This window comes from Salmo salar, chromosome ssa09, assembly GCF_905237065.1.
Source record: "Salmo salar chromosome ssa09, Ssal_v3.1, whole genome shotgun sequence".
Classification (NCBI taxonomy): domain Eukaryota; kingdom Metazoa; phylum Chordata; class Actinopteri; order Salmoniformes; family Salmonidae; genus Salmo; species Salmo salar.
Genome location: NC_059450.1, coordinates 136,676,989 through 136,700,982, shown reverse-complemented (window position 1 = coordinate 136,700,982; position 23,994 = coordinate 136,676,989). Strand labels below are relative to the sequence as shown.

At 44.6% G+C, this 23,994-nt stretch overlaps 1 protein-coding gene across 2 annotated transcripts in view; it reads left to right on the top strand.

Annotated features, from left to right (window-relative positions):
- The window catches only part of LOC106612954 (serine/threonine-protein kinase ULK2), a 74,733-nt gene extending 51,130 nt beyond the window's left edge, over positions 1 to 23,603 (top strand). The window contains exons 6-26 of one of the 2 annotated variants that reach the window (XM_014214668.2): positions 1,828 to 2,001; positions 2,481 to 2,554; positions 2,706 to 2,807; positions 3,014 to 3,072; positions 3,169 to 3,251; positions 3,368 to 3,418; positions 3,560 to 3,648; positions 4,140 to 4,308; positions 4,578 to 4,632; positions 8,853 to 8,999; positions 10,927 to 11,075; positions 11,211 to 11,294; positions 14,819 to 15,090; positions 15,218 to 15,399; positions 18,110 to 18,219; positions 18,575 to 18,718; positions 19,144 to 19,358; positions 19,454 to 19,632; positions 19,864 to 19,982; positions 20,178 to 20,471; positions 20,934 to 23,603. In XM_014214668.2, coding sequence (XP_014070143.2) covers positions 1,828 to 2,001; positions 2,481 to 2,554; positions 2,706 to 2,807; positions 3,014 to 3,072; positions 3,169 to 3,251; positions 3,368 to 3,418; positions 3,560 to 3,648; positions 4,140 to 4,308; positions 4,578 to 4,632; positions 8,853 to 8,999; positions 10,927 to 11,075; positions 11,211 to 11,294; positions 14,819 to 15,090; positions 15,218 to 15,399; positions 18,110 to 18,219; positions 18,575 to 18,718; positions 19,144 to 19,358; positions 19,454 to 19,632; positions 19,864 to 19,982; positions 20,178 to 20,471; positions 20,934 to 20,998 — 2,816 coding nt within the window. In that variant the 3' untranslated portion in view covers positions 20,999 to 23,603. The remainder of the gene's footprint in view (positions 1 to 1,827; positions 2,002 to 2,480; positions 2,555 to 2,705; positions 2,808 to 3,013; positions 3,073 to 3,168; positions 3,252 to 3,367; positions 3,419 to 3,559; positions 3,649 to 4,139; positions 4,309 to 4,577; positions 4,633 to 8,852; positions 9,000 to 10,926; positions 11,076 to 11,210; positions 11,295 to 14,818; positions 15,091 to 15,217; positions 15,400 to 18,109; positions 18,220 to 18,574; positions 18,719 to 19,143; positions 19,359 to 19,453; positions 19,633 to 19,863; positions 19,983 to 20,177; positions 20,472 to 20,933) is intronic. The other variant, XM_014214669.2, reaches the window with a different exon arrangement.
- The last annotated feature ends 391 nt before the right edge of the window (positions 23,604 to 23,994 follow it).

The window sequence follows — 23,994 nt, the reverse complement described above, 5'->3', positions numbered from 1 at the left end:
AGTGTGGGTGAAACGTTAGTGTGTAAAATGGTTGTAAAAAGTTGTATCTGTGGCCTCTAGGCTAGTGCATAGTGGATGGGTAATGTCCTTTATAGAGATTTCAGTGTAGTATGGGTAATGTATGCATCATTGATTGTATGTTGTTTTACTCCATGTGTAACTCTGTGTTTTTGTATGTTGTCGAACTGCTTTGCTTTATCTTGGCCAGGTCGCAATTGTAAATGAGAACTTGTTCTCAACTTGCCTACCTGGTTAAATAAAGGTGAAATAAATAAAAAATTTAATAAAATGTAGTTTTGTATAGATAAAATATGCTAATAGCCAGTCTGGGTGTAGTATTCTTTTACCACTGCATCCCTGGTCTTCATACATTATGTGCCAATACATTAACTTCTATGGGCTAGGTACCTGCGGGACACAGCCAGTGAAATATCAGGGCGGCAAATTGAAAAACAACAAAATGTCATAATTCAACTTTCTCAAACATACGACTATTTTACACCATTTTAAAGATACACGTCTCCTTGATGTAACCACATTGTCCGATTTCAAAAAGGCTTTACAGCGAAAGCAAAACATTAGATTATGTTAGGAGAGTACATAGACAAAAATAATCAGACAGCCATTTTCCAAGCAAGGACATGTGTCAATAAAACCCAAAACACAGCGAAATGAAGCACTAACCTTTGACAATCTTCATCAGATTACACTCCTAGGACGTTATGTTACACAATACATGTATGTTTTGTTCGATAACGTTCATATTTATATCCAAAAACAGCATTTTACATTGACGTTCAGTAAATATTTTGCCTCCAATACTGCCGGTGAATCAGCACAACAATTTACAAAAATACTCATCATAAACATTGATAAAATATTAAACTGTTATTCAAAGAATTATAGATGAACATCTCTTTTATGCAACCACTGTGACAGATTTCAAAATAGCTTCACGGGGAAAGCACACTTTGCAATAATCTGAGTACTGCGCTCAGAAAAATACACCAGGCAATACAGATACACGCCATTTTGGAGTCATCTAAAATCATAAATAGCATTAGAAATATTCACTTACCTTTGATGATCTTTATCAGAAGGCACTTCCAGGAATCCCAGGTCCACAATAAATGTTGTATTGTTCGATAAAGTCCATAATTTATGTCCAAATAGCTCCTTGTTGTTTGCGCGTTCAGTAAGCTACTCCAAATGTAGGAAGCGCGCCGAATATTTCACGACAAAGTTATATTTACGTTCGTTGAAACATGTCAAACGTTGTAAAACATCAATCTTTAGGGCCTTTTTAACGTAAAACTTAAGTAATATTCCAACCGGACGATTCCAATGTCTTGAAAAACGTTATGGAACACAGCTACCTCCTCACGTGAACACGCGTAATTGTGGCTCCAGGAGGTCTTGTTCGCTCTCTGTTGACTGCAAAAGTCTGAAACGCGTTCTAAAGACTGTTGACATCTAGTGGAAGCCTTACGAAGTGCAAATTGAACCCTAAGTCACTGAATAGGCCCAGTCTTGAAAAACTACAATCCACTTCCTGGTTGGATTTTTTTCTCTGGTTTTTGCCTGCCATATGAGTTCTGTTATACTCACAGACACCATTCAAACAGTTTTAGAAACTTCAGAGTGTTTTCTATCCAAATCTACTAATAATATGCATATTCTAGTTTCTGAGCCAGAGTAGTAACCTGTTTAAATTGGGTACGTTTTTCATCAGGCCGTGAAAATACTGCCCCCTAGCCCAGACAGGTTAATACTGTATAATGAGTGATTGTGGGTAAGTTGTTTTTCCCTCCTCTCTACTCTCCCTAGCCAAGGGGACACTGAGAGAAGACACTCTGAGGGTGTTCCTCCAGCAGATAGCAGCAGCAATGAGGATCCTCAATAGTAAAGGCATCATCCACCGAGACCTGAAACCACAGAACATCCTGCTGTCATACACGAGCCGCAAGAGATCCAGCATCAACGGCATCCGCATCAAAATAGGTGACTGAACAACCCAGCCCCTCAAACACAACACACACTCAGCTAAAACTAAGCTAAACCTTCAAAAAGACAACTATCCCTTCAATTCTGTATATAGTGTTATTTCTGTATATACACAACTTCATAATGTTTATACGATATAAATACTGTTTATACTGTAAATATAGAGATGGCCTATCTATGAACTGTTAGCCATCATATGATTTGTCTTATTGTGTCACACAAGTGTCATATATCATGTATCAAGATGCACCACAATGATAGCTAGCTAAGGTCATGGTTAGTTGTTTTGAACCTCACAGCTATATTTAGTTTGCACAATGCTATTCCCAGAAGGTGTGGTCACTCGTGTTGAGTGCCCAATTGTCTAGTGTCTGAGAGGCTTGGGAATAGGAGTCGTGACACTCCGACAGTAGTTGTTATTAAAAAGACAGACAGACACAGGCAGACAGACTGACTGATGGACTTCTCTCTTTCAGCTGACTTTGGCTTCGCACGATATCTCCAGAGCAACATGATGGCTGCCACACTGTGTGGTTCCCCCATGTACATGGTGAGTGGATGCGGGTTAGTGTTTGTTGTGTGTATAAGGGTGTTGTGTCTAAGTCTCTTGTTCTCCTGTGACAACAGCTTTGCTTACTCAGCAACCTGCAACTGGAACGGTCCTTTCAGAGCATGACCTCTAACCTCTGTCCTCTAACCAGGCCCCGGAAGTGATCATGTCTCAGAACTATGACGCCAAGGCAGACATGTGGAGCATTGGGACGGTTGTCTACCAGTGTCTCGTAGGGAAGCCACCTTTCCAGGTAGGATGGAGAGAGGGAGTTGATATGGGGCATCTTTTTTTCCTCTCACAAAGCAGAATTAAACTGTGCGAGGAAAATAGCACATGCCTCTGCAAGAAAAATGTCACCCATGGTGTGCATTTATAGAAGTAGTATACAAACCCCCTGTCACTCTGTGCGCTCTCTCTCTCTCTCTCTTCTCTCTTCTCTCTCTCTTCTCTCTCTAGGCCAACAGTCCCCAGGACCTGAGGATGTTCTATGAGAAGAACAAGTCGCTGCTGCCCATGTAGGTGATAGGCTTTAAGAACTATCTGATCGAGGCCATTTGGGCTGAAAAGTTGTGTTTTTAACCGGAATTTATGTCTGTGCCTCTACTACCCAGCATCCCGAGGGAGACGTCTCCTCCCCTTGGCAACCTGTTGCTAGGCCTGCTGCAGAGGAACCAGAAGGACAGGATGGACTTCGGTCAGTTCTGACGCCACTTCCCTTCTAGAAAGGAAATGATTTAAAACAAAAGTGTTTGTTATCCATCAATTGGATATTACTTGTCTAACATTCACACTTCTGTCTTGTTGTTTCAGATGCATTTTTCAGCCATCCTTTCTTAGATCCAGTATCTGCCATCAAAAAATGTGAGTTGATAGATGAGAACTTCCTTCATCAATAACAGGGAAATACATGTTGTGGTATCATAGCTGTATTGTGACATGGCATTGATGTTGAGAGCACTTAGGTCTTGTGTGAAAACGTGTATTTGTATGTTTTTTCTCCAGCATGTCCTGTTCCAGTACCCAACTGCCCTAGCGCTGTGACCGACATCACCTGTGGCAGCTCGCCCTCTGTTCGCTACAACTCCCCTGCCGTAAATTAATCCTGACTGCCTATACACCTCATAGTTGCATTCCACAACAATTGACTTTATCTGTACCTCAAGGCATAGCACCACACCTCAACACTGAGCACTGAACAATCCAGACTTTGTACAGTAGCTCAGTGGGAAAACAGACAAACTGAGTTTCCCAGGGATGTACTTTTTCTCTCTGCCCACTGTGATTGCATTATTCTGACAGTCTAGATAGCCCAGTCTGGCTCTAATTGAATTGTACAGCCCAAGCCCTCTCTCTCACTGAGATTAATCCTCTTGCTTTCTTTCTCTTGCCCTACGCTCCTCACATTCACACATACACACACACACACACACACACACACACACACACACACACACACACACACACACACACACACACACACACACACACACACGGTTGTACGCACACACACACCACCTACCCCCACCAACATACACACACCTTTTGCTCACTACAACACACACATACCCCTTCCCTTCTCCAGTCTCTCCCAGACATGCAGACGTTACCTGAGGACTGTCTGTCATCGCCCCCCCTGGGCCCTCCAAACTACCTGCAGCTGTCTAAGGAGTCTGGAGGAAGCACCAGCAGCAAGAACTCTTCCAGCGACACGGATGACTTCGTCCTGGTGCCACACCTCTCCACAGAGTCGTGTGAGTCTGCAGGAACACACACACACACACAAAAATATTGAACACTTGCTACTCCTTATTACACTAATTAGGCCTACTGGCAGCACTTCTCTTACACTAAGCACCTGCTATAAAACACACACACTGAGCACCTGCTCACACTTGACACAGACAGTTGACCAAATAGACACATTTTGAGTGGTGGTATGGGTAGTCAGTTAATTCACTAATGTGGCATGGTTTCTATTCTTGTCTGGTTCGCTCACTTCCCTCTCCCTCCTCTTCCTTAGATGACCAGCCAATGGGAGCAGTGGGGCGTCGGGCGTCCGCAGAGTGGTGTGGAGGGTGAGTGTAACGTCATCAACTTCAGCTCTTAACATATTGTTGTTGTCTGATTTGGGCCGGCCACCATCAGAAAGGAACATAAACCCCGTCCCTGCACTTCCTCTACATACTAGAGAATACCAGAACACAAAAGAACTCCCAGGACCACAATATCTAGATGACCTGACCTGGTTCCTCTGTTGACTCCCCTGGGCTTGACTGTGTTGCTCCATGGAAATCTATCATTTTTTCACTGTTGACTTCTTGCATCATAGAAATGTAACCTAAACTCAGAGAGGATTAACAAACAGTCTGTTTGTGTCCCTAAGCTGGGATATTTCAGGATATTTCCACTGTCCGACTATTTTTTAGGTATTAGATCAATTTGATTTATAGCACATTGGACAGATCTAATAATGGTTGACACAAAACATAACACAATACATATGTGTGGTGAAATGATCAACGTTAAAAACCGACTGAATAGCTGATGGAAAAATTAACCAGTCTGATGTGCATGCTGCTATTTTAGCCCCAGATATTGTGTGTGTGTCTGTGTGCTGTGAATGAGCTCTGCATGAGTAAGTCATTCTGTCTACTCCACATGGACATGTCTATGTAGAACGCTACATAAAACACGCTACATCTCAGTGTGTCTGTCAGTGTGCACAGCAGCTGTGTTTTATACTCTTTAGTCATAAACGACATGCTATTTGTCTCTGAAAGCAATATATCAGTCTTCCATCTCTATGAAGCTATGTCAAAGCCTAAATAAGGCATTTTGTTCATGTCAAAATTGTGTAGATGTCTCAGATAAACGGCTACTGTGTATAGGTCAGTTATATCCTGAACCACCCAGACGAGGCAGGCCTGTGGTATAAGAATAGATCTCTTACACACACACAGGAAATCGCTTTGGGCAAATGTGACTGTTGTTGTCGCGGCATCTTAAATGACTGACACACACACACACACACACATATATATATACATACACACACACACACACACACACACACACTGAGAGCAGAGGCACAAACACCACTTCCTTGTCTCGTGTGACCCCCACACTCTGTGTTTGTAAATAGCCTGCAGCAAGACAATGCTCTCCACTGTCATCTATAATTTTATTTTTATTTTCACTCCCCATGTTCCTCTCCCTGTTTCTCTCTTTGTAAACAGCCTCCAGTAATACTGTTTTCTATCACTCGGTTTCTCTCTTTGTAAACAGCCTCCAGTAATACTGTTTTCTATCACTCGGTTTCTCTCTTTGTAAACAGCCTCCAGTAATACTGTTTTCTATCACTCGGTTTCTCTCTTTGTAAACAGCCTCCAGTAATACTGTTTTCTATCACTCGGTTTCTCTCTTTGTAAACAGCCTCCAGTAATACTGTTTTCTATCACTCGGTTTCTCTCTTTGTAAACAGCCTCCAGTAATACTGTTTTCTATCACTCAGTTTCCATTCTCTCTCACAGTTTTGTAGTCACCCTCATCTATTCCTTAGTTTGTTTCCCCTCGTGCTCTCCTCAAACAAATAGCTGCTTTCCTCCTTTCTCACCATCTCTCCATATTCATCTTTGGGGTGATGGTTTTTCTCTCCCCCTCTTTACCCTGTCTCTTAAAGTGATGCTCCAAAGGTTACGAATTGCAAATCGTAAAATATGTTAATACTTTTTAAGTACTTAAGATCCTGGGCTGCATCTTTAACTCTCTCTGTCTGTCCCTTTCCCTCATTCCTCCCCTCTTTGTTCTCTTTCCCTTGGTTCCTGGTTGTACTGCAAGGTGGTTAATACTCAGCCTGCCCCTCTGTGACCACTCTCTATTGTGGATGAGGTGAGGTGAGGAGCTAGTCTGAGTGCCAGAGAGTCCTTTTCTATTCCTGGAGGATCCCACCCCTCAGTCAGCTCACCTCCCACAGTCAATTGTTTTTCCCCTGTGCTCTGTCTGTCCTTAATCGATTCCTGAGCCAGGGAATGAGAGGGGGAGGGAGGGAGGGAGATGGGAGTGCAGAGAGACAGAGCCACTACTAAGGATGAATATGGAGAAAAGAAAGGAGTAGAAAGACGGTAAGTAGAAAGAGAGAACAGCTGCCTAGATGAATGAGGAGAGGGCAACGAGCAGACACAAAGCAAATAGAAAAAGGGGAGAGTATTTAGAGAGAGAGCGTGCACACAGAGGAGGAGAAGGAAAAGACAGTGCTGTGTTTCCATTCCCCTCTGGGTAGATGCAGTAAAGACAAACAGGTCAACAGTAAAGCAACACTGACCTAAAAAACTGCCTTTTGTTAGGGAGAGCACCCTGTGTAGCTCCAATGTCCCAATTAGCTTCTGTTCGAACACAACAGATTTTAACGACCTGCTCTGGGGATAAATGAATGTGTTAAACTTAATGACTGCATGGGGTAATACAGTGTACTGAGGTTAGAGAATAAACCACAGGAATAGTTGGTTTGTTTTCCATTTTTAAATGCCACTTTGATTAACCTTTTATGGCCCTTTTACTTTTGGTTGAAATCAATTGTTATTTGTCACATGCACTGAATACAACCTTACAGTGAAATGCGTACTTACAAGCCCTTAACCAACAATGCAGTTCTAAGAAAAAATATTTACTAAATAAACTAAAGTAATAAAAAGTAACACAATAGAATAATAATAATGAGGTTATGTACAGGGGGTACCGGTACACAGTGAATGTGCGGCGGTACAGGATAGAGTGACTATGCACAGGTAAAGTGACTATGCATAGATAATAACAGAGTAGAAGCAGTGTAAAAAAATAAAAGGGCGTGGGGTCAATGTAAATAGTCTGGGTAGCCATTTGATTAATTGTTCAGGATTCTTATGGCTTGGGGGTAGAAGCTGTTAAGAAGTCTTTTAGACCTAGACTTGGTGCTCTGGTATCATTTGCTGTGCGGTAGCAGAGAGAACAGTCTATGACTTGGGTGACTGGAGTCTTTGACAATTTTTTGGGCCTTCCTCTGACACCGCCTGGTATAGAGGTACGGATGGCAGGAAGCTTGGCCCCAGTGATGTACTGGGCCATACGCACTACCCTCTGTAGTGCCTTGCGCTCGGATGCAGAACAATTGCCATACCAGGCAGTGATGCAACTGGTCAAGATGCTCTCAATGGTGCAGCTGTGGAACTTTTTGAGAATCTGGGGACAATGTCAAATCTTTTCAGTCTCCTGCGGGGGAATAGGCGTTGTCGTGCCCTCTTCACAACTGTCTTGGTGTGTTTGGACCATGAAAGTTTGTTGGTGAGGGAGAGGTTGTTGTCTGGACACCACTGCCAGGTCTCTGACCTCCTCCCTATATGCTGACTCATCGTTGGAACTTGAAGGGCGATTGTGTCTAATCGAAAGCTATGTCAATGTGTGTCTTGTTGTAAAATGTGTTTATTTGCTTCTCGGAGTGGAAAGCAAACAAAGGAACCCCTCTGTGTCTTTGTCTGTGTGTTGCTGCTGTACAGAATAGACGGGTGGTCGCGTGCCTCACGTGTATCTCTCAGTCTATTCCCATGTCTCTGGTCTACACCCTCCCCCGCTAATCATCTTATTACATAATGCTGCTAGGCTGAATCTGTCCTGTTCTATAACATTTATATTCCTCCCCCCTTCCTCTCTTTCCCTTTTTCATTCTAAACCCAAGTGAACCCCCTATGGTTGACTCGTGTATGACTTTTGCTCAGGGAACATTTTGTACCAATCGAATAACAAAGGAATGCAAATTAGCCTGGCTTTTTTCCCTCCTGTCCCTCTGTGTCTGATAGAAAGGAGGAGGGCTCAGCACGTGCTATTGGCTGAGCCCACAAACCACAGTTTCTTCAGGCCCGCCCATAACTCCTCCTCTTGGCACAGACTGCTCCCGACTGATTGGGCAGATACGCGTGGGTTTACACAACAGCCCTGCCCCCTCTGGGTTGGGCCAGCCCCCTTACAGCAGGACTGACGTTTAGTTCCTCACCCAGCCTCAGTTGAAAATGCCATATGTGTAGAAGTAAACAAAGAACTCAGAGACATAGCCTAGTTAGAAACTTTGAGTCAGCCTAGAGTTTTATTTAGTCCAACTGTTGCGCTCTCCACGTTCTATTTATACAAATGTTGTCTCGGTAGGACTGAAGTATTTTTTAACATAGAGTTCTGTGGGTGTTGACATTCCTGAACAGATGGTGCAGTTTTGGCAGAACTAGCAGACAGACTGGCTAACGGGCCTGCTCTTCCCACTTCACCCTTCCAGGCAGCCGCAGACCACCGGACAGACCCCCATGGTGTCCCCTCGGGCAGAGACCACCCCCATCCCTGTGCCCACCCAGGTGCGGAACTACCAGCGCATCAAGCAGAACCTCTCCAACAGCCCCACCACCACGCTTTACAGCTCCCCCAGGTAAGAGACACTGTCTGAGGAAAAGGGCATCCAGTAGCAGTAGGGCGTCCAGTAGTAGGGAGTCCAGCAGTAGGGCGTCCAGTAGCAGAGAGAACAGTCAATGGCTTGGGTGGCTTTAGGGCCTTCCTTTGACACAGCCTGGTATAGAGGTCCTGGATGGCAAGGAGCTGGGCCTCAGTGATGTACTGGTCCATACGCACTACACTCTGTAGAGCCTTGCAGTCGAATACCTAGTATTTGCCATACCAAGCGGTGATGCAGCCAGTCAAGATGCTCTCAATGGTGCAGCTGTATAGCGTTTTGAGGTGCCCGTGTCCTGGGTGGTTCTCGAAGTACAACTGTCATGGTTAAGAAATTTTTTGTCTTGTGTGTGCATACAGTCACACCTGGCTGATCAGAGACTAGTCTTTCATGTTGTTGGATTTCTTATGACTAACCTTTGGGTGGGAACAGGAAAATTCACCTTCAATTGTCAGTTATTGCATCAGGTAAAGTTTCACTAAGTTTCATCAGTTTAGTCAGTGGATATTGCTTGTTATATTGTGGTGTGATGGGGGGAGTGTTTCAAGACATAGAAAGGGAGGGAATAGGAGGAGGTTTTGAATCTCCTTTAGAGGCAAATTCGTTTTATTGTTGTGCTTCTATTGACTGTTGTGAGATGAGATAAGAACATTGCCACAGGGATTAGTATAGTGTTCCTGTGGTGCTTTTCCAAGCAGCCAGCGTTTTTTGTTAATGTAGGCTCTGCTATTATTGTGTTTCCATCAGGACTGTGACACTAAAGACTTGTGGCAAGCAGAATCAACAACATCTGCATCAAGTCTGTTGCTTTGCAAGAAGGTGTTAATGTTCAAAGTTAGCCATTGTTATGTAAATTCAAGCTGAGAAGTACCCAGGGCCTTGCCTTGGCTACAAGTTAGAGCAAGTCCACCGGAGCCCAATGAGACATGGGTGCTGGCCCGCATAGAAGGAAACAGAAAAGTCTGAGTCTTTTGGGTAAAACACTGGGGTAAATCCACAATGGGAATGCGGTACTGGAGTAGCCTAGCTCCACAGTGAACCCTCCGCCCCCTACCTACCCTCACCACAGGGCCCCAAAGCCTGGACAGTGGGTACTGAGTAGCCAGCCTCCCCCGACTGCTGACCCTTTTCCTTTGGCCCTGGGTCTTACTCTGTGTCCTCCAAGGAGGATTAAGCTCTCTGTCATAGACCGACTACCCTGTCGTTGACCGTGTCTGACTAGTTAACGAGTTAGCGTTTAGCGCCGGTTCTTTATGTTCAAGAAGAGATGAATGCAGAGAGCTAGCACAGCAGGCTAGCAGACAGACACTGTGCAGACATCTCAGGGGAAGACTGGCTTCCATATGTGCCCGCCTGCTGCCTACTCTTTCTCTGTCATACATATTTTTTTTTAAACTCCAGAAAGCTCAAGAGAGGAAGTGAGGCAAAAAGAGAGAGAGTGGAAGAGTACTCGCTGTCAGCACAACAGTTGCTAAACCAATGTTCCGACATGCTTGTTTTTTCACGAGGGTAGGCTAACAGCCATGTTGGAAGTGCTTGCAGCGTGACAGGGTGGTCTTGGCAGCAAACTGACGGTCGCTGAATAACTCCGGAAGTTGAAATTAGAGCCAAGTGAAAAAAGGCAACTGTTAGACACTGAGCTGAGGGAATAGAATCTAGCTAAGCTCATTGCCAAAAGTTCATGTTTTCAGATGTTTTAGAAAGGTTATTCAAGTGTTATTTGATGATAACATGAAGGATAGTGGTTGGAAACTAGAGCATCGCTGTAACTAAAAAGGGGGTTCATGAACTGTAGGTGGTGTTGGTTCTGGTGGACTAACAATGAATGTGTATAACATTTTTGTATGCATGTATTGTATATTTGTGATATCTAAACCTCCATTGTGTGTGCTTGTGGTCTATGCAGGTCTGGTACAGTGAGGCGGTCCAACACCAGTCCCATGGGTTTCCCTAAGGTTGGCTCTGGGTCCGCCAGCTCTGCAGACTGCAGCCCTCAGATGACAGGCAGACGTCTCTCCGTAGGCAGCTCCCGCCCATACTCCCCCTCACCTCTGGGTAAGAACATGCCCCAACATGTCCCCATCTCATATCATTCAACATGCCTGGCATCATAATCATTTTACATTGAAACCTTCTGTTGACATCTAATGCAACACTGCATTAATATGTCTGTGTGTGGTTCTCTTCAAGTGGGCACAATCCCAGAGCAGCTGGGTCACTGTTGCTGTGGACACACTAAGGGCCATGAGTCCCGCAGCCGCAGCTCCTCAGGAGGTGAGTTCAGTAGACAGACAGACCAATAGAACAAGGCTGGGTTTCCCAAAAACATCATAGCACTAAGATCTTCATTCCATTGAAGCTAAATGGACAACGTATGATCTTAGTGCTCTTGGGAAACCCAGCCTAGGATGACTTTTAAAGAGCTACAGACTAAAGGCAGCTACAGAAGTGTTTACATGTTCTTCCCTCTCTCCCCTCCCCTGAGGTGGATGTTTATGATTGACAAAGCCATGAGTCAGGTTTTATTTGAAATAACAAGTATTCCATTAACACTCTGGGAGGGAGGTTGTGTGTATGGGAGTTGGAGCCTTTCAACCACCCGTCCATGCAGATGTCAGAAGTGTGTCACAGTGCCAGTATCCATGGCAACCACAGTGTCATAGGAAGGACTTGCCTTGAGCAAAACAGTGCCGATACAGTTAGTACTTTGTCTCCTTTGGAAAACCTGGAGATTAACAACCCAGACCTGATGACCTGCTAAAGAAGAAACAACCCAGACCTGATGACCTGCTAAAGAAGAAACCAACCCAGACCTGATGACCTGCTAAAGAAGAAACAACCCAGACCTGATGACCTGCTAAAGAAGAAACCAACCCAGACCTGATGACCTGCTAAAGAAGAAACAACCCAGACCTGATGACCTGCTAAAGAAGAAACCAACCCAGACCTGATGACCTGCTAAAGAAGAAACAACCCAGACCTGATGACCTGCTAAAGAAGAAACCAACCCAGACCTGATGACCTGCTAAAGAAGAAACAACCCAGACCTGATGACCTGCTAAAGAAGAAACAACCCAGACCTGATGACCTGCTAAAGAAGAAACAACCCAGACCTGATGACCTGCTAAAGAAGAAACCAACCCAGACCTGATGACCTGCTAAAGAAGAAACCAACCCAGACCTGATGACCTGCTAAAGAAGAAACCAACCCAGACCTGATGACCTGCTAAAGAAGAAACAACCCAGACCTGATGACCTGCTAAAGAAGAAACCAACCCAGACCTGATGACCTGCTAAAGAAGAAACAACACAGACCTGATGACCTGCTAAAGAAGAAACAACCCAGACCTGATGACCTGCTAAAGAAGAAACAACCCAGACCTGATGACCTGCTAAAGAAGAAACAACCCAGACCTGATGACCTGCTAAAGAAGAAACCAACCCAGACCTGATGACCTGCTAAAGAAGAAACAACCCAGACCTGATGACCTGCTAAAGAAGAAACAACCCAGACCTGATGACCTGCTAAAGAAGAAACAACCCAGACCTGATGACCTGCTAAAGAAGAAACCAACCCAGACCTGATGACCTGCTAAAGAAGAAACAACCCAGACCTGATGACCTGCTAAAGAAGAAACAACCCAGACCTGATGACCTGCTAAAGAAGAAACAACCCAGACCTGATGACCTGCTAAAGAAGAAACAACCCAGACCTGATGACCTGCTAAAGAAGAAACCAACCCAGACCTGATGACCTGCTAAAGAAGAAACAACCCAGACTTGATGACCTGCTAAAGAAGAAACAACCCAGACCTGATGACCTGCTAAAGAAGAAACCAACCCAGACCTGATGACCTGCTAAAGAAGAAACAACCCAGACCTGATGACCTGCTAAAGAAGAAACAACCCAGACCTGATGACCTGCTAAAGAAGAAACCAACCCAGACCTGATGACCTGCTAAAGAAGAAACAACCCAGACCTGATGACCTGCTAAAGAAGAAAACAACCCAGACCTGATGACCTGCTAAAGAAGAAACAACCCAGACCTGATGACCTGCTAAAGAAGAAACAACCCAGACCTGATGACCTGCTAAAGAAGAAAACAACCCAGACCTGATGACCTGCTAAAGAAGAAACCAACCCAGACCTGATGACCTGCTAAAGAAGAAACAACCCAGACCTGATGACCTGCTAAAGAAGAAACCAACCCAGACCTGATGACCTGCTAAAGAAGAAACCAACCCAGACCTGATGACCTGCTAAAGAAGAAACAACCCAGACCTGATGACCTGCTAAAGAAGAAACCAACCCAGACCTGATGACCTGCTAAAGAAGAAACCAACCCAGACCTGATGACCTGCTAAAGAAGAAACCAACCCAGACCTGATGACCTGCTAAAGAAGAAACAACCCAGACCTGATGACCTGCTAAAGAAGAAACCAACCCAGACCTGATGACCTGCTAAAGAAGAAACAACCCAGACCTGATGACCTGCTAAAGAAGAAACCAACCCAGACCTGATGACCTGCTAAAGAAGAAACAACCCAGACCTGATGACCTGCTAAAGAAGAAACCAACCCAGACCTGATGACCTGCTAAAGAAGAAACAACCCAGACCTGATGACCTGCTAAAGAAGAAACAACCCAGACCTGATGACCTGCTAAAGAAGAAACAACCCAGACCTGATGACCTGCTAAAGAAGAAACCAACCCAGACCTGATGACCTGCTAAAGAAGAAACAACCCAGACCTGATGACCTGCTAAAGAAGAAACCAACCCAGACCTGATGACCTGCTAAAGAAGAAACAACCCAGACCTGATGACCTGCTAAAGAAGAAACAACCCAGACCTGATGACCTGCTAAAGAAGAAACAACCCAGACCTGATGACCTGCTAAAGAAGAAACAACCCAGACCTGATGACCTGCTAAAGAAGAAACAACCCAGACCTGATGACCTGCTAAAGAAGAAACAACCCAGACCTGATGACCTGCTAAAGAAGAAACAACCCAGACCTGATGACCTGCTAAAGAAGAAACCAACCCAGACCTGATGACCTGCTAAAGAAGAAACAACCCAGACCTGATGACCTGCTAAAGAAGAAACCAATAGACTTGATGACCTGCTAAAGAAGAAACCAACCCAGACCTGATGACCTGCTAAAGAAGAAACCAACCCAGACCTGATGACCTGCTAAAGAAGAAACAACCCAGACCTGATGACCTGCTAAAGAAGAAACAACCCAGACCTGATGACCTGCTAAAGAAGAAACCAACCCAGACCTGATGACCTGCTAAAGAAGAAACAACCCAGACCTGATGACCTGCTAAAGAAGAAACAACCCAGACCTGATGACCTGCTAAAGAAGAAACCAACCCAGACCTGATGACCTGCTAAAGAAGAAACCAACCCAGACCTGATGACCTGCTAAAGAAGAAACAACCCAGACCTGATGACCTGCTAAAGAAGAAACCAATAGACTTGATGACCTGCTAAAGAAGAAACCAGTTTCCGGGGTCTTTTTGAACTTCTCAGCAGCAATACTCTGAATGATCAAGAGGCTCATAAAAACATTAACCTAGTTGGCCCTTCACTGCTGCTATTTTTGACTTGGTTTACAGTGGAAAAATACAAATTTCAAAACTGTAGAGCCATCTAGTGGTGAATTGTACATCTTCTCTAGATCAGTATGGGCCAACTCCACTGACACTATACTAACACTAATGTAACTGATGAAACTTAAATTTTTACATTAAGTGATAAATGACTTGTATGAATGACTGTGTGTCTCCTTTAGGTTCTCCAGTGCCGTCGTCCCAGTTACTGGGGGCTCGCCTTCAGAGTGCCCCCACCCTTACCGAGGTCTACCAAACCAGACAGAAACTCCACAAGCAGCTGTCAGACCCCATCCAGCCCTCCACCTCCAACTACCCCCCCAGCCACTCCCCTCATCTGGGTCGCCCTGGCAATCTAGGCACCTCCCCCACCAAACACCTGGGCACCTCTCCCCGCTCCTCTGATTGGCTGACAAAGTCACCGCTGCCCACCATCATTGGCTCCCCCACCAAGGTCGGTTAAGTTGATAACCATTTTGGCATATTTTAATCATAAGCCCAAATCTGTTTTGCTACGGTCCTACTTGCCACAACCTTGGAGTGAGTATTCCCAATAACTGTTGACCTCTGTCCCTGTTCAGCCCATCTCGGCTCCATTCAAGATCCCTAAGACGCAGGCGTCCTGTAACCTGATGGCCCTGGCAGACAGTCCCACACCCACTAAGACCCTGGCGGACGCACGGGACATCTGTGCCCACCACTGCACCCCCTATCCCAGTGGGCGCCAGTCTGCCCCTGAGGCCAGTAGGACCAACTTTGGCAGGTAATGTGAGCACTATGGTCTTTCTCTTTCTGTGTGGGTAATATACACTACATGACCAAATGTATGTGGACACCTGCTTGTTGAATATCTCATTCCAAAATCATGGGCGTTAATATGGAGTTGCTGCCCCCTTTGCTGCTATAACAGCCTACCCTCTTCTGAGAAGGCTTTACACTACATGTTGGAATTAAAGGTTGACCGATTATGATTTTTCAACGCTGATACCGATTATTGGAGGACCAAAATAAGCCGATGCCGATTTATAAATCGGCAGATTAATCGGTATCGGCTTATTTTGGTCCTCCAATAATCGGTATTGGCGTTGTAATGATGACAATACTGAATGAACAATGAAAATAAAATACTTAATACAATAATAATACAATAATACATACATAAAATCTATTTAGTCTCAAATAAATAATAAAACATGCTCAATTTGGTTTAAATAATGCAAAAACAGTGTTGGAGAAGAAAGTAAAAGTGCAACATGCACCATGTAAAAAAGCTAACGTTTAAGTTTCTTGCTCAGAACATGAGAACATATGAAGCTGGTGGTTCAATATTCCCAGTTTTTCAATATTTCCAGTTAAGAAGTTTTAGGTTGTAGTTATTATAGGAATTATGACGCGGCAACTATTTCTCTCTATACCATTTGTATTTCATATACCTTTGACTATTGGATGTTCTAATAGGCACTTTAGTATTGCCAGCCTAATCTCAGGAGTTGATAGGTTTGAAATCATAAACAGCGTGTGAATCAAGCATTGCTAAGAGCTGCTGGCAAACACAGTAACGTTTGAATGAATGCTTACGATGCTGCCGCCTACCACCACTCAGTCAGACTGCTCTATCAAATATCAAATCATAGATTTAATTATAATATAATAAACACAGAAATACGAGCCTTTGGTCATTAATATGGTCAAATCCGGAAACTATCATTTCGAAAACAAAACGTTTATTCTTTCAGTGAAATACGGAACCGTTCCGTGTTTTATCGAACGGGTGGCAACGCTTAGTCTAAATATTTCTGTTACATTGCACAACCTTCAATGTTATGTCATAATTATGTAAAACTCTGGCAAATTAGTTCGCAACGAGCCAGGCGGCCCAAACTGTTACATAAACCCTGACTCTGCGTGCAATGAACGCAAGCGAAGTGACACAATTTCCCTAGTTAATATTGCCTGCTAACATGAATTTCTTTTAACTAAATATGCAGGCTTAAAAAAATATACTTCTGTGTATTGATTTTAAGAAAGGCATTGATGTTTATGGTTAGGTACATTCGTGCAACGATTGTGTTTTTTTCGCGAATGCGCTTTTTTGTTAAATCATCCCCCATTTGGCGAAGTAGGCTGTGATTCGATGATAAATTAACAGGCACCGCATTGATTATATGCAACGCAGGACAAGCTAGTTAACCTAGTAATATCATCAACCATGTGTAGTTAACTAGTGATTATGTGAAGATTGATTGTTTTTTATAAGATAAGTTTAACGCTAGCTAGCAACTTACCTTGGCTCCTTGCTGCACTCGCGTAACAGGTGGTCAGCCTGCCACACAGTTTAATCGGCGTCCAAAAATGCTGATTACCGATTGTTATGAAAAACTTGACATCGGTTAATCGACCAATTTATCGGTCGACCTCTAGTTGGAATATTGCTGTGGGGACTTGCTTCCATTCAGCCACAAGCATTAGTGAGGTCGGGCACTGATATTGGGCAATTAGGCCTGGCTCGCAGTCGGCATTCCAATTCATCCCAAAGGTGTTCGATGGGGTTGAGGTTAGGGCTCTGTGCAGGCCAGTCAAGTTCTTCCACACCGATCTTGACAAACCATTTCTGTATGGACCTCGCTTTGTACACGAGGCCATTGTCATGCTGAAACAGGAAAGGGCCTTCCCCAAACTGTTGCCACAAAGTTGGAAGCACATAATTGTCTAGAATGTCATTGTATGCTGTAGCATTAAGATTTCCCTTCACTGGAACTAAGGTGACTAGCCCGAACCATGAAAAACAGCCCCAGACCATTATTAGTCCGTCCGACTGCCAGATGGTGAAGCGTGATTCATCACTCCAGAGAACGCGTTTCCACTGCTCCAGAGGCCAATGACAGCAAGCTTTACACCACTACAGCCAACTCTTGGCATTGTGCATGGTGGTCTTAGGCTTGTGTGCAGCTGCTTGGCCATGGAAACCCATTTCATGAAGATCCCGACAAACGGTTATTATGCTGACATTGCTTTCAGAGGCAGTTTGGAACTCTGTAGTGAGTTTTGCAACCAAGGATAGACAATTTTTACGAGCTTCAGCACTCGGCGGTCCCATTCTGTGAGCTTGTGTGGCCTACCACTTCGCAGCTGAGCCTTGTTGCTCCCAGACATTTCCACTTCACAATAACAGCACTTACAGTTGACCGGGGGAGCGCTAGCAGGGCAGAAATTTGACAAACTGACTTGTTGGAAAGGTGGCATCCTATGACGGTGCCACATCGAAGTCACTGAGCTCTTCAGTAAGGCCATTCTACGGCCAATGTTTGGCTATGGAGATTGCATGGCCGTGTGCTCGATTTTATAAACCTTTCAGCAACGGGTGTGGCTGAAATAGCCGAATACACTAATTTGAAGCGGTGTCCACACACTTTTGTATATATAGTGTATCTCTTCCTCATCTCAATGTGTTCTGCATGTATTTCTCTTCCCAGGTCTGTCAGTACTGGCCGTCTGTCTGAACAGCCAATCAGAATCACTCTAGGGGGACAGCCCTACCAGGGAAGCACGGACAGCCTCAACACAGAGCGGCCCATGGATACAGGTAAATAAACACACACTGACACACACACACACTGTTCTAGTTTGTCCTCACCGGTATAATTAATGGAACAGATGTTTGTACCTTTAATTAGAAAACAGCTGGAGACAGAAAATGGGTTGTGAAATTAGAGAGTTTAGTAAGAAATAACCTAGCTAGTAAACTGACCTGGACAACAATGGTTTAGTAGATGACACTTGTCATTGTCCCAAAGAACAAGACTAATACAAAGACTCACCAGTCTTTCTGCTTCATGGCTTCTCGCCCTGCATGAACTGCTTGGATTGGCTGCTCTGACAGGCACTTCCTGTGAGAGCTTGATTGGCTTAGTGTGAATGACCGCCCCCTCCCTCCCTAGCCCCGGCAGGACCGTTTGGGCTGGCTCAGCTTCAGGGCGGGGCGGCGAGTCCCCGGACCGTTCTCTTCACCGTGGGCTCGCCCCCCAACAGCAGCACCCCCCCTACCTGCAGCCACCTGGGCACCCGGCCGCGCACCACCTCAGGTGAGACCGCTCACTGCGTCAGCGGCTAACCTGCTAGGCTAACCATTTGCTAAACCCCACTTCCCAAAGCTACACCCTCCTAGCTAACGCTAATTACTATGACACTCAATGTTGCCTACCTGGAGTGAAGCGCTCACTCAGGGGTAGTGGTTCCAGTGCCAGTCCCCTGAGGTACATAACTGCAATTTAGTGGGCAATCTCTCTCCCTCTCCTTGTGCTGTCCATCTTAGTGGGTACTATCAATAATAGTCTGTCTCAGTGGACTGAACATTGTTCTGGAAAATAAAATAAAAATTGTATCTTAAAATCTGAAATTCTCTAGAATTCAAATTCAACCAATGAAAAGAGCAATCAAATTATGCCAAAGTGATAGGTCTACAAAATGACTCACATGAACAATAAAGTTATATCCCTCTCGATCTCAGTGGGCTCCAACAGTTCGGCAGGCTCCCTGTGCTCCACCAGTGGGCGAGTTTATGTGGGCTCTCCTCCAGGCATGGCAATTGGGACCCCTCCCCAAGGGGGGGCAGAGGCAGGTCCCAGCAGCCTACGCTATGTCCCTTACGGTACCTCTCCCCCCAGCCTGGATGGATTCATCACCTTCGAGGCCCCAGAGCTACCTGAGGAGACACTCATGGAGGTGAGAGAGGGGACCTTCTGTGTGTGTGTGTGTCATTTCTATTTGCACACGTTTTTATGTGATATCTGACCTGTATCACGTGTTTGTGACTACAGCGAGAGCACACAGACACTCTGATGCACCTACGGATGATGCTGTCCTTCACTGACTGTGTCCTGGATATCGCAGCGGTGCGAGCAGGAGGGGCAGACTTGGGTATATCGGCTGCCTCCCTCTACCCCCCTCAGGAGAGTGTGGTAGTGGACCAGATCAGCCAGCTCAGCAAGGAGTGGGGGTAAGGGAGAGACCAAATATGCGGGGAGGGTCAGTTTAACTGAATGTATTTTGGTTTTAGTTCGGACCCAAACCTGTTGCATTTCGTCAGTGATGCACAAAAAACGTTGTTTCATCACAATTTAAATAAATGTTGTGAAAGAAAAGGATGATTTTATTTTTTTAGAAAGAAAAGCCATGAAAAGAAGTAAGATGTATAGGTTAGTAATGTGTGCTGTACTGCCCTCTACAGGCAGGTGGAGCAGCTGGTGCTGTACATGAAGGCTGCCCAGCTCCTAGCCTCCTCCCTCCACCTGGCCAAGGCCCAGATTAAATCAGCCAAGCTCAACCCCTCCAGTGCAGTCAAGCAGGGTAAGACAGTAGTCCCCAGACCGGTAACAGTACCATTACACTATAGTATTTATGGAAAAAAATACATTTTTTAAAAACGGCACACTAACTTAAAATATCATTAGTATCCAGATGCATGTATAATACTTAGATATCATTATTTTAGTTTATTTTGAGCATAACTAGCTTTCTCTCCCCCTCCCTCCCCTTGCTCAGTGGTGAAGAGTCTGAACGAGCGTTACAAGAGCTGCATCTCCCTGTGTCGTCGGCTCACAGACAAGCTGAACCACTTCTTCTCCGACAAGCAGCGCTTTGTAGACGAGATCAACAGTGTGACCGCAGAGAAACTCATCTACAACCACGCTGTGGAAACAGTGCAGTCTGCAGCTCTGGATGAGATGTTTCAGCAGACGGAGGACATAGCCTACCGCTACAACAAGGCTGCCATGCTGCTAGATGGCCTCTCCAAGATCCTCCAGGACCCTGCAGACATTGAAAATGTGGCCAAGTGTAAGTATCCACCCACCGTCCTCAACTATAGATTGGATACCAGTCTGTTTCTGCCACGCCATTGATATGTCATGTATGGCCAAAGGCACAAATCCATCTGACAACCAGGCTAGACTCCCCCAACAGGCTCTGTCAGAGACCAGACTAGCTTATCACATTGTAGTGTATCAGAGACTCTGGTGTAGTGGACATGGATATTAGTATGGACAGTCAAGTGTGTTAACTAGAGTCTCTTGAGAACAATCCCTTTGACCTCTTATCATAATGGTAACCGGCACTCACAGGCTTGCTTCAACCACTTACTCTATCTCTGAGCTGCATTCAGATGAGGCTTCAATCAGAGTAGGTTTAGAGTGCATTATGATGCTTTGACAGAGTGTGTGGCATGGCAGCCAAGGCATTGTGACATGGAACATCCGCTCCAGTGACTGTGTTCTGATTGTGTTTGTGTCTCCTCAACAGACAAGGCCAGTGTGGACCGGAGAATCTCTGCCCTCTGCTACTGCACTGTCACACTGTACGAGTAGCAGATCACACACACACACATCAGGGGCAGCTGTGACCTCCCTGCCTTCCTTCTCTGCCCAGAGGGACCACTCTCTACCCTAACCATAGAAACTTGAGAACAAGCACAGAACCCCAATGTTCACTCACGTAGCAGTTCAAGTAACTTTCAGATTCTTTATCTTTTTCTGAGTTTAAGCAAACAGCAACACGACATATAGTATTAAACCTTCTTTGGCATCGCAGACTGACCGCTGAAGTGCAGAAGAGATGATGCACACATTCACTACCAAAGATGATCCAATGATCCTGCAACTGAGACATTCACAGGACATGAACAAGACGCAGGCATCTTCTCGCATGCTGTCTGTCAACCGACTCCTGGAAGAGAGTGGGACGAGGACACACACCACCAGATCAAACAAACTACCCAGCTTTTTGTTTCTGACTTGCAGGATTTTTAAAATTATTTTGTACCAGAAGAAAGAGATTGACATGAGGACAATGACAACCCAGAGACTTATACACCGATGAAAAAGAAAACGTTTTAATGCAATTCACAGTTGTTATTATAATAATGTAAAGGTTTTTACTCTGTGTTATTAATGCTGTTGTGATTATTTATTGGTTTGGGATAGAAGAAGAAGGATGATGTGATCCCCGCCTGACATCGTCTTTAGTATTGAAGTGGAAGGAAGGAGTATATGAGATTAGTCAACTTAAAGGCAGGCAGTCTGGCCAACACTGAAACAAATACACACACACTTAAACGCCCAAACACACACTTTACAGTACAAGAATACACACACACACTGTTGTTACACACATGGAAGGAATCCTGAAGAGCAAAGGAATCTGTAGATTTGTAATTAGATCTTTTTGTTCATTTGTTAGCTGAAGCACTTTATTGTGAAATGTGGGGGGGACACTTTGCCATGACAATTTAGGTAAGAGAAGTGTGAAGGCTGCGAGCTGTAGCTCAAGTGGGTTAAAGGGATGGGGGGGGGGTCTCTCACACCCTCCTCAGCCTGCAACACCACTCGCCCTGCCACAGCTCTCCCTCATTGCTGGGCAACCTGCTCGCATGCTCTCTGAATAAGTGTTGCCATGGAAATGGGGTGAGGGGTCATATGAAACATCCAGTCTCTACACATCTCCACACCACTGGTGGGCTTTTAGAATACTATGGTAAGAAGAAGCCTGTGGGTGACAGAGAATCAGACTAAAATTGACGTTTTCTTTGCCTGTGGAACTTTTAGCGGTGACCAGCATAGGCATTTGGGGAGGAGGGGCTCCTGATCAGTTAACCAAGGGGGCACCCCCCTCTCCAGGGTGAATCAAGACAAAACAGTCAAATTACTTGAGTAATTACCTTAAGTTTCATTTTCGCTAAATAATACAGAAACAAGCTTTTTTATGTTCATACATGAATAACTGTAGCTAATTTCCTTGTAAATTGATGTTTGCAAGAGTGTAAAAAATGTGTATGTTGTGCATGGGATTTTGTTATTTTGTTTTCCTAAGTGTGTGTGAGAGCACAGTGAGAGAGTGAGGGGGTCAGTGAGCGAGACAACGCCATTGGATGCCCTGCCTCTCAAAGAGCACAAACATTTTTATGTACATAGAGATTTGATATGTCCTTTTAACCACGCCTGCCACGGGTTCAGTCAACCTACCTCCATTAGAGGTCCCTGGCACAGAGGAAGGTGCCAACCACACGGCAGCTGCTCAGAACATCTTCACACAACTTCCTCTTTGTACTAGGACTGTTCATATACTATACTGGATATGGAAATTCTATGTGGAGAGATCAAATCTACGGTGTATTGGAAGTAAAGAAAGGCAGTGCCTAGCAACCATTCAAGTCTGTTCTCTCCCCAAACATCTGCTGTGCTCGCAATACAATAGTGTTAGTGAGTCTGCACACGTCAGGTATGCAAAAGGCCAGTGATCATAGAAAGTCCATTACAGAAGAATAGCTGCCTCATAAGCCTGTTTGAAAAGTGGGCAGACTCCTTTGATTTCCTATTGTACAAGTGTGAATACTGTGTAATGCATAAACTTGCAACTGGTGGCCACTAGGTTTTTTTTATGATGTACTGTTCTTTTTTTATAGACATATCCAAGTTTCTGTGATTTATTTTGGTTTTGTTCTTCTTGTGTCCTCTCCCCTGCTGGTGAGCACTGCACCACAAAAAGCCTTTTCTGCGCACTGAGTTGAGGGAGGAATAAATTAAAAACAATAGTCTGTCTGAATTGACCTAATACATGCATCTATTTATAGCGCTGGGGTTTTAGGCCACACACCCTCTCTAGCAGTAGTTTATGAAGAATGGAGTACTAACGATGGACTGTTTTAGAGACAAACCATTGGTACTAAGCACATGTTATATCCCGTAGAGTGAATGTATTTACCCTCCCTGTCATTTGCACCTGAAGCTGAATGCATACCAACTCTTGTGATGGTCAATCCCCCCCGAACCGACCACGAAAATGCAACTGAATTTCCACACACCTCTTTTTCAATGAGAAATGTTAATGTTTTACTTGATATGTGTTAAAGGGCATCTTTCTTTATGGAACTCTACAAATTCAGCCTTTGTTAATTAAAAAGAAAAGTTGGAACTACATGCATGGTCTGTCTTACTTCATGGAAAATACTAATATAACATTTGTGGGTCTTCGAGGGACCCCATTTGAGCCAATTAGCAGTAATTTTGACTCAAACATTCAATAGATTGAGCCAGAATCCTTTTTTTTTTTTTGCACAACATCAATATACAGCTTCAAAGTATGTTTCAAACCATCATGTCAATTACATTGCCCACCAGTCCATAGTTCTGGTGGTGGTTACATTTCTCCAGCCCCATCCCTCAGCTGGAGTAACTTTTTATCATCTGTAACAAGCATCCCCATCCATACAGATTCTGATAACATAATTAGCTACACAAGGGGCTCATTCTCTGAATATCACCTAATAAATTAACAGGATTCCAAAATCATACGGTTCTCTATGGAA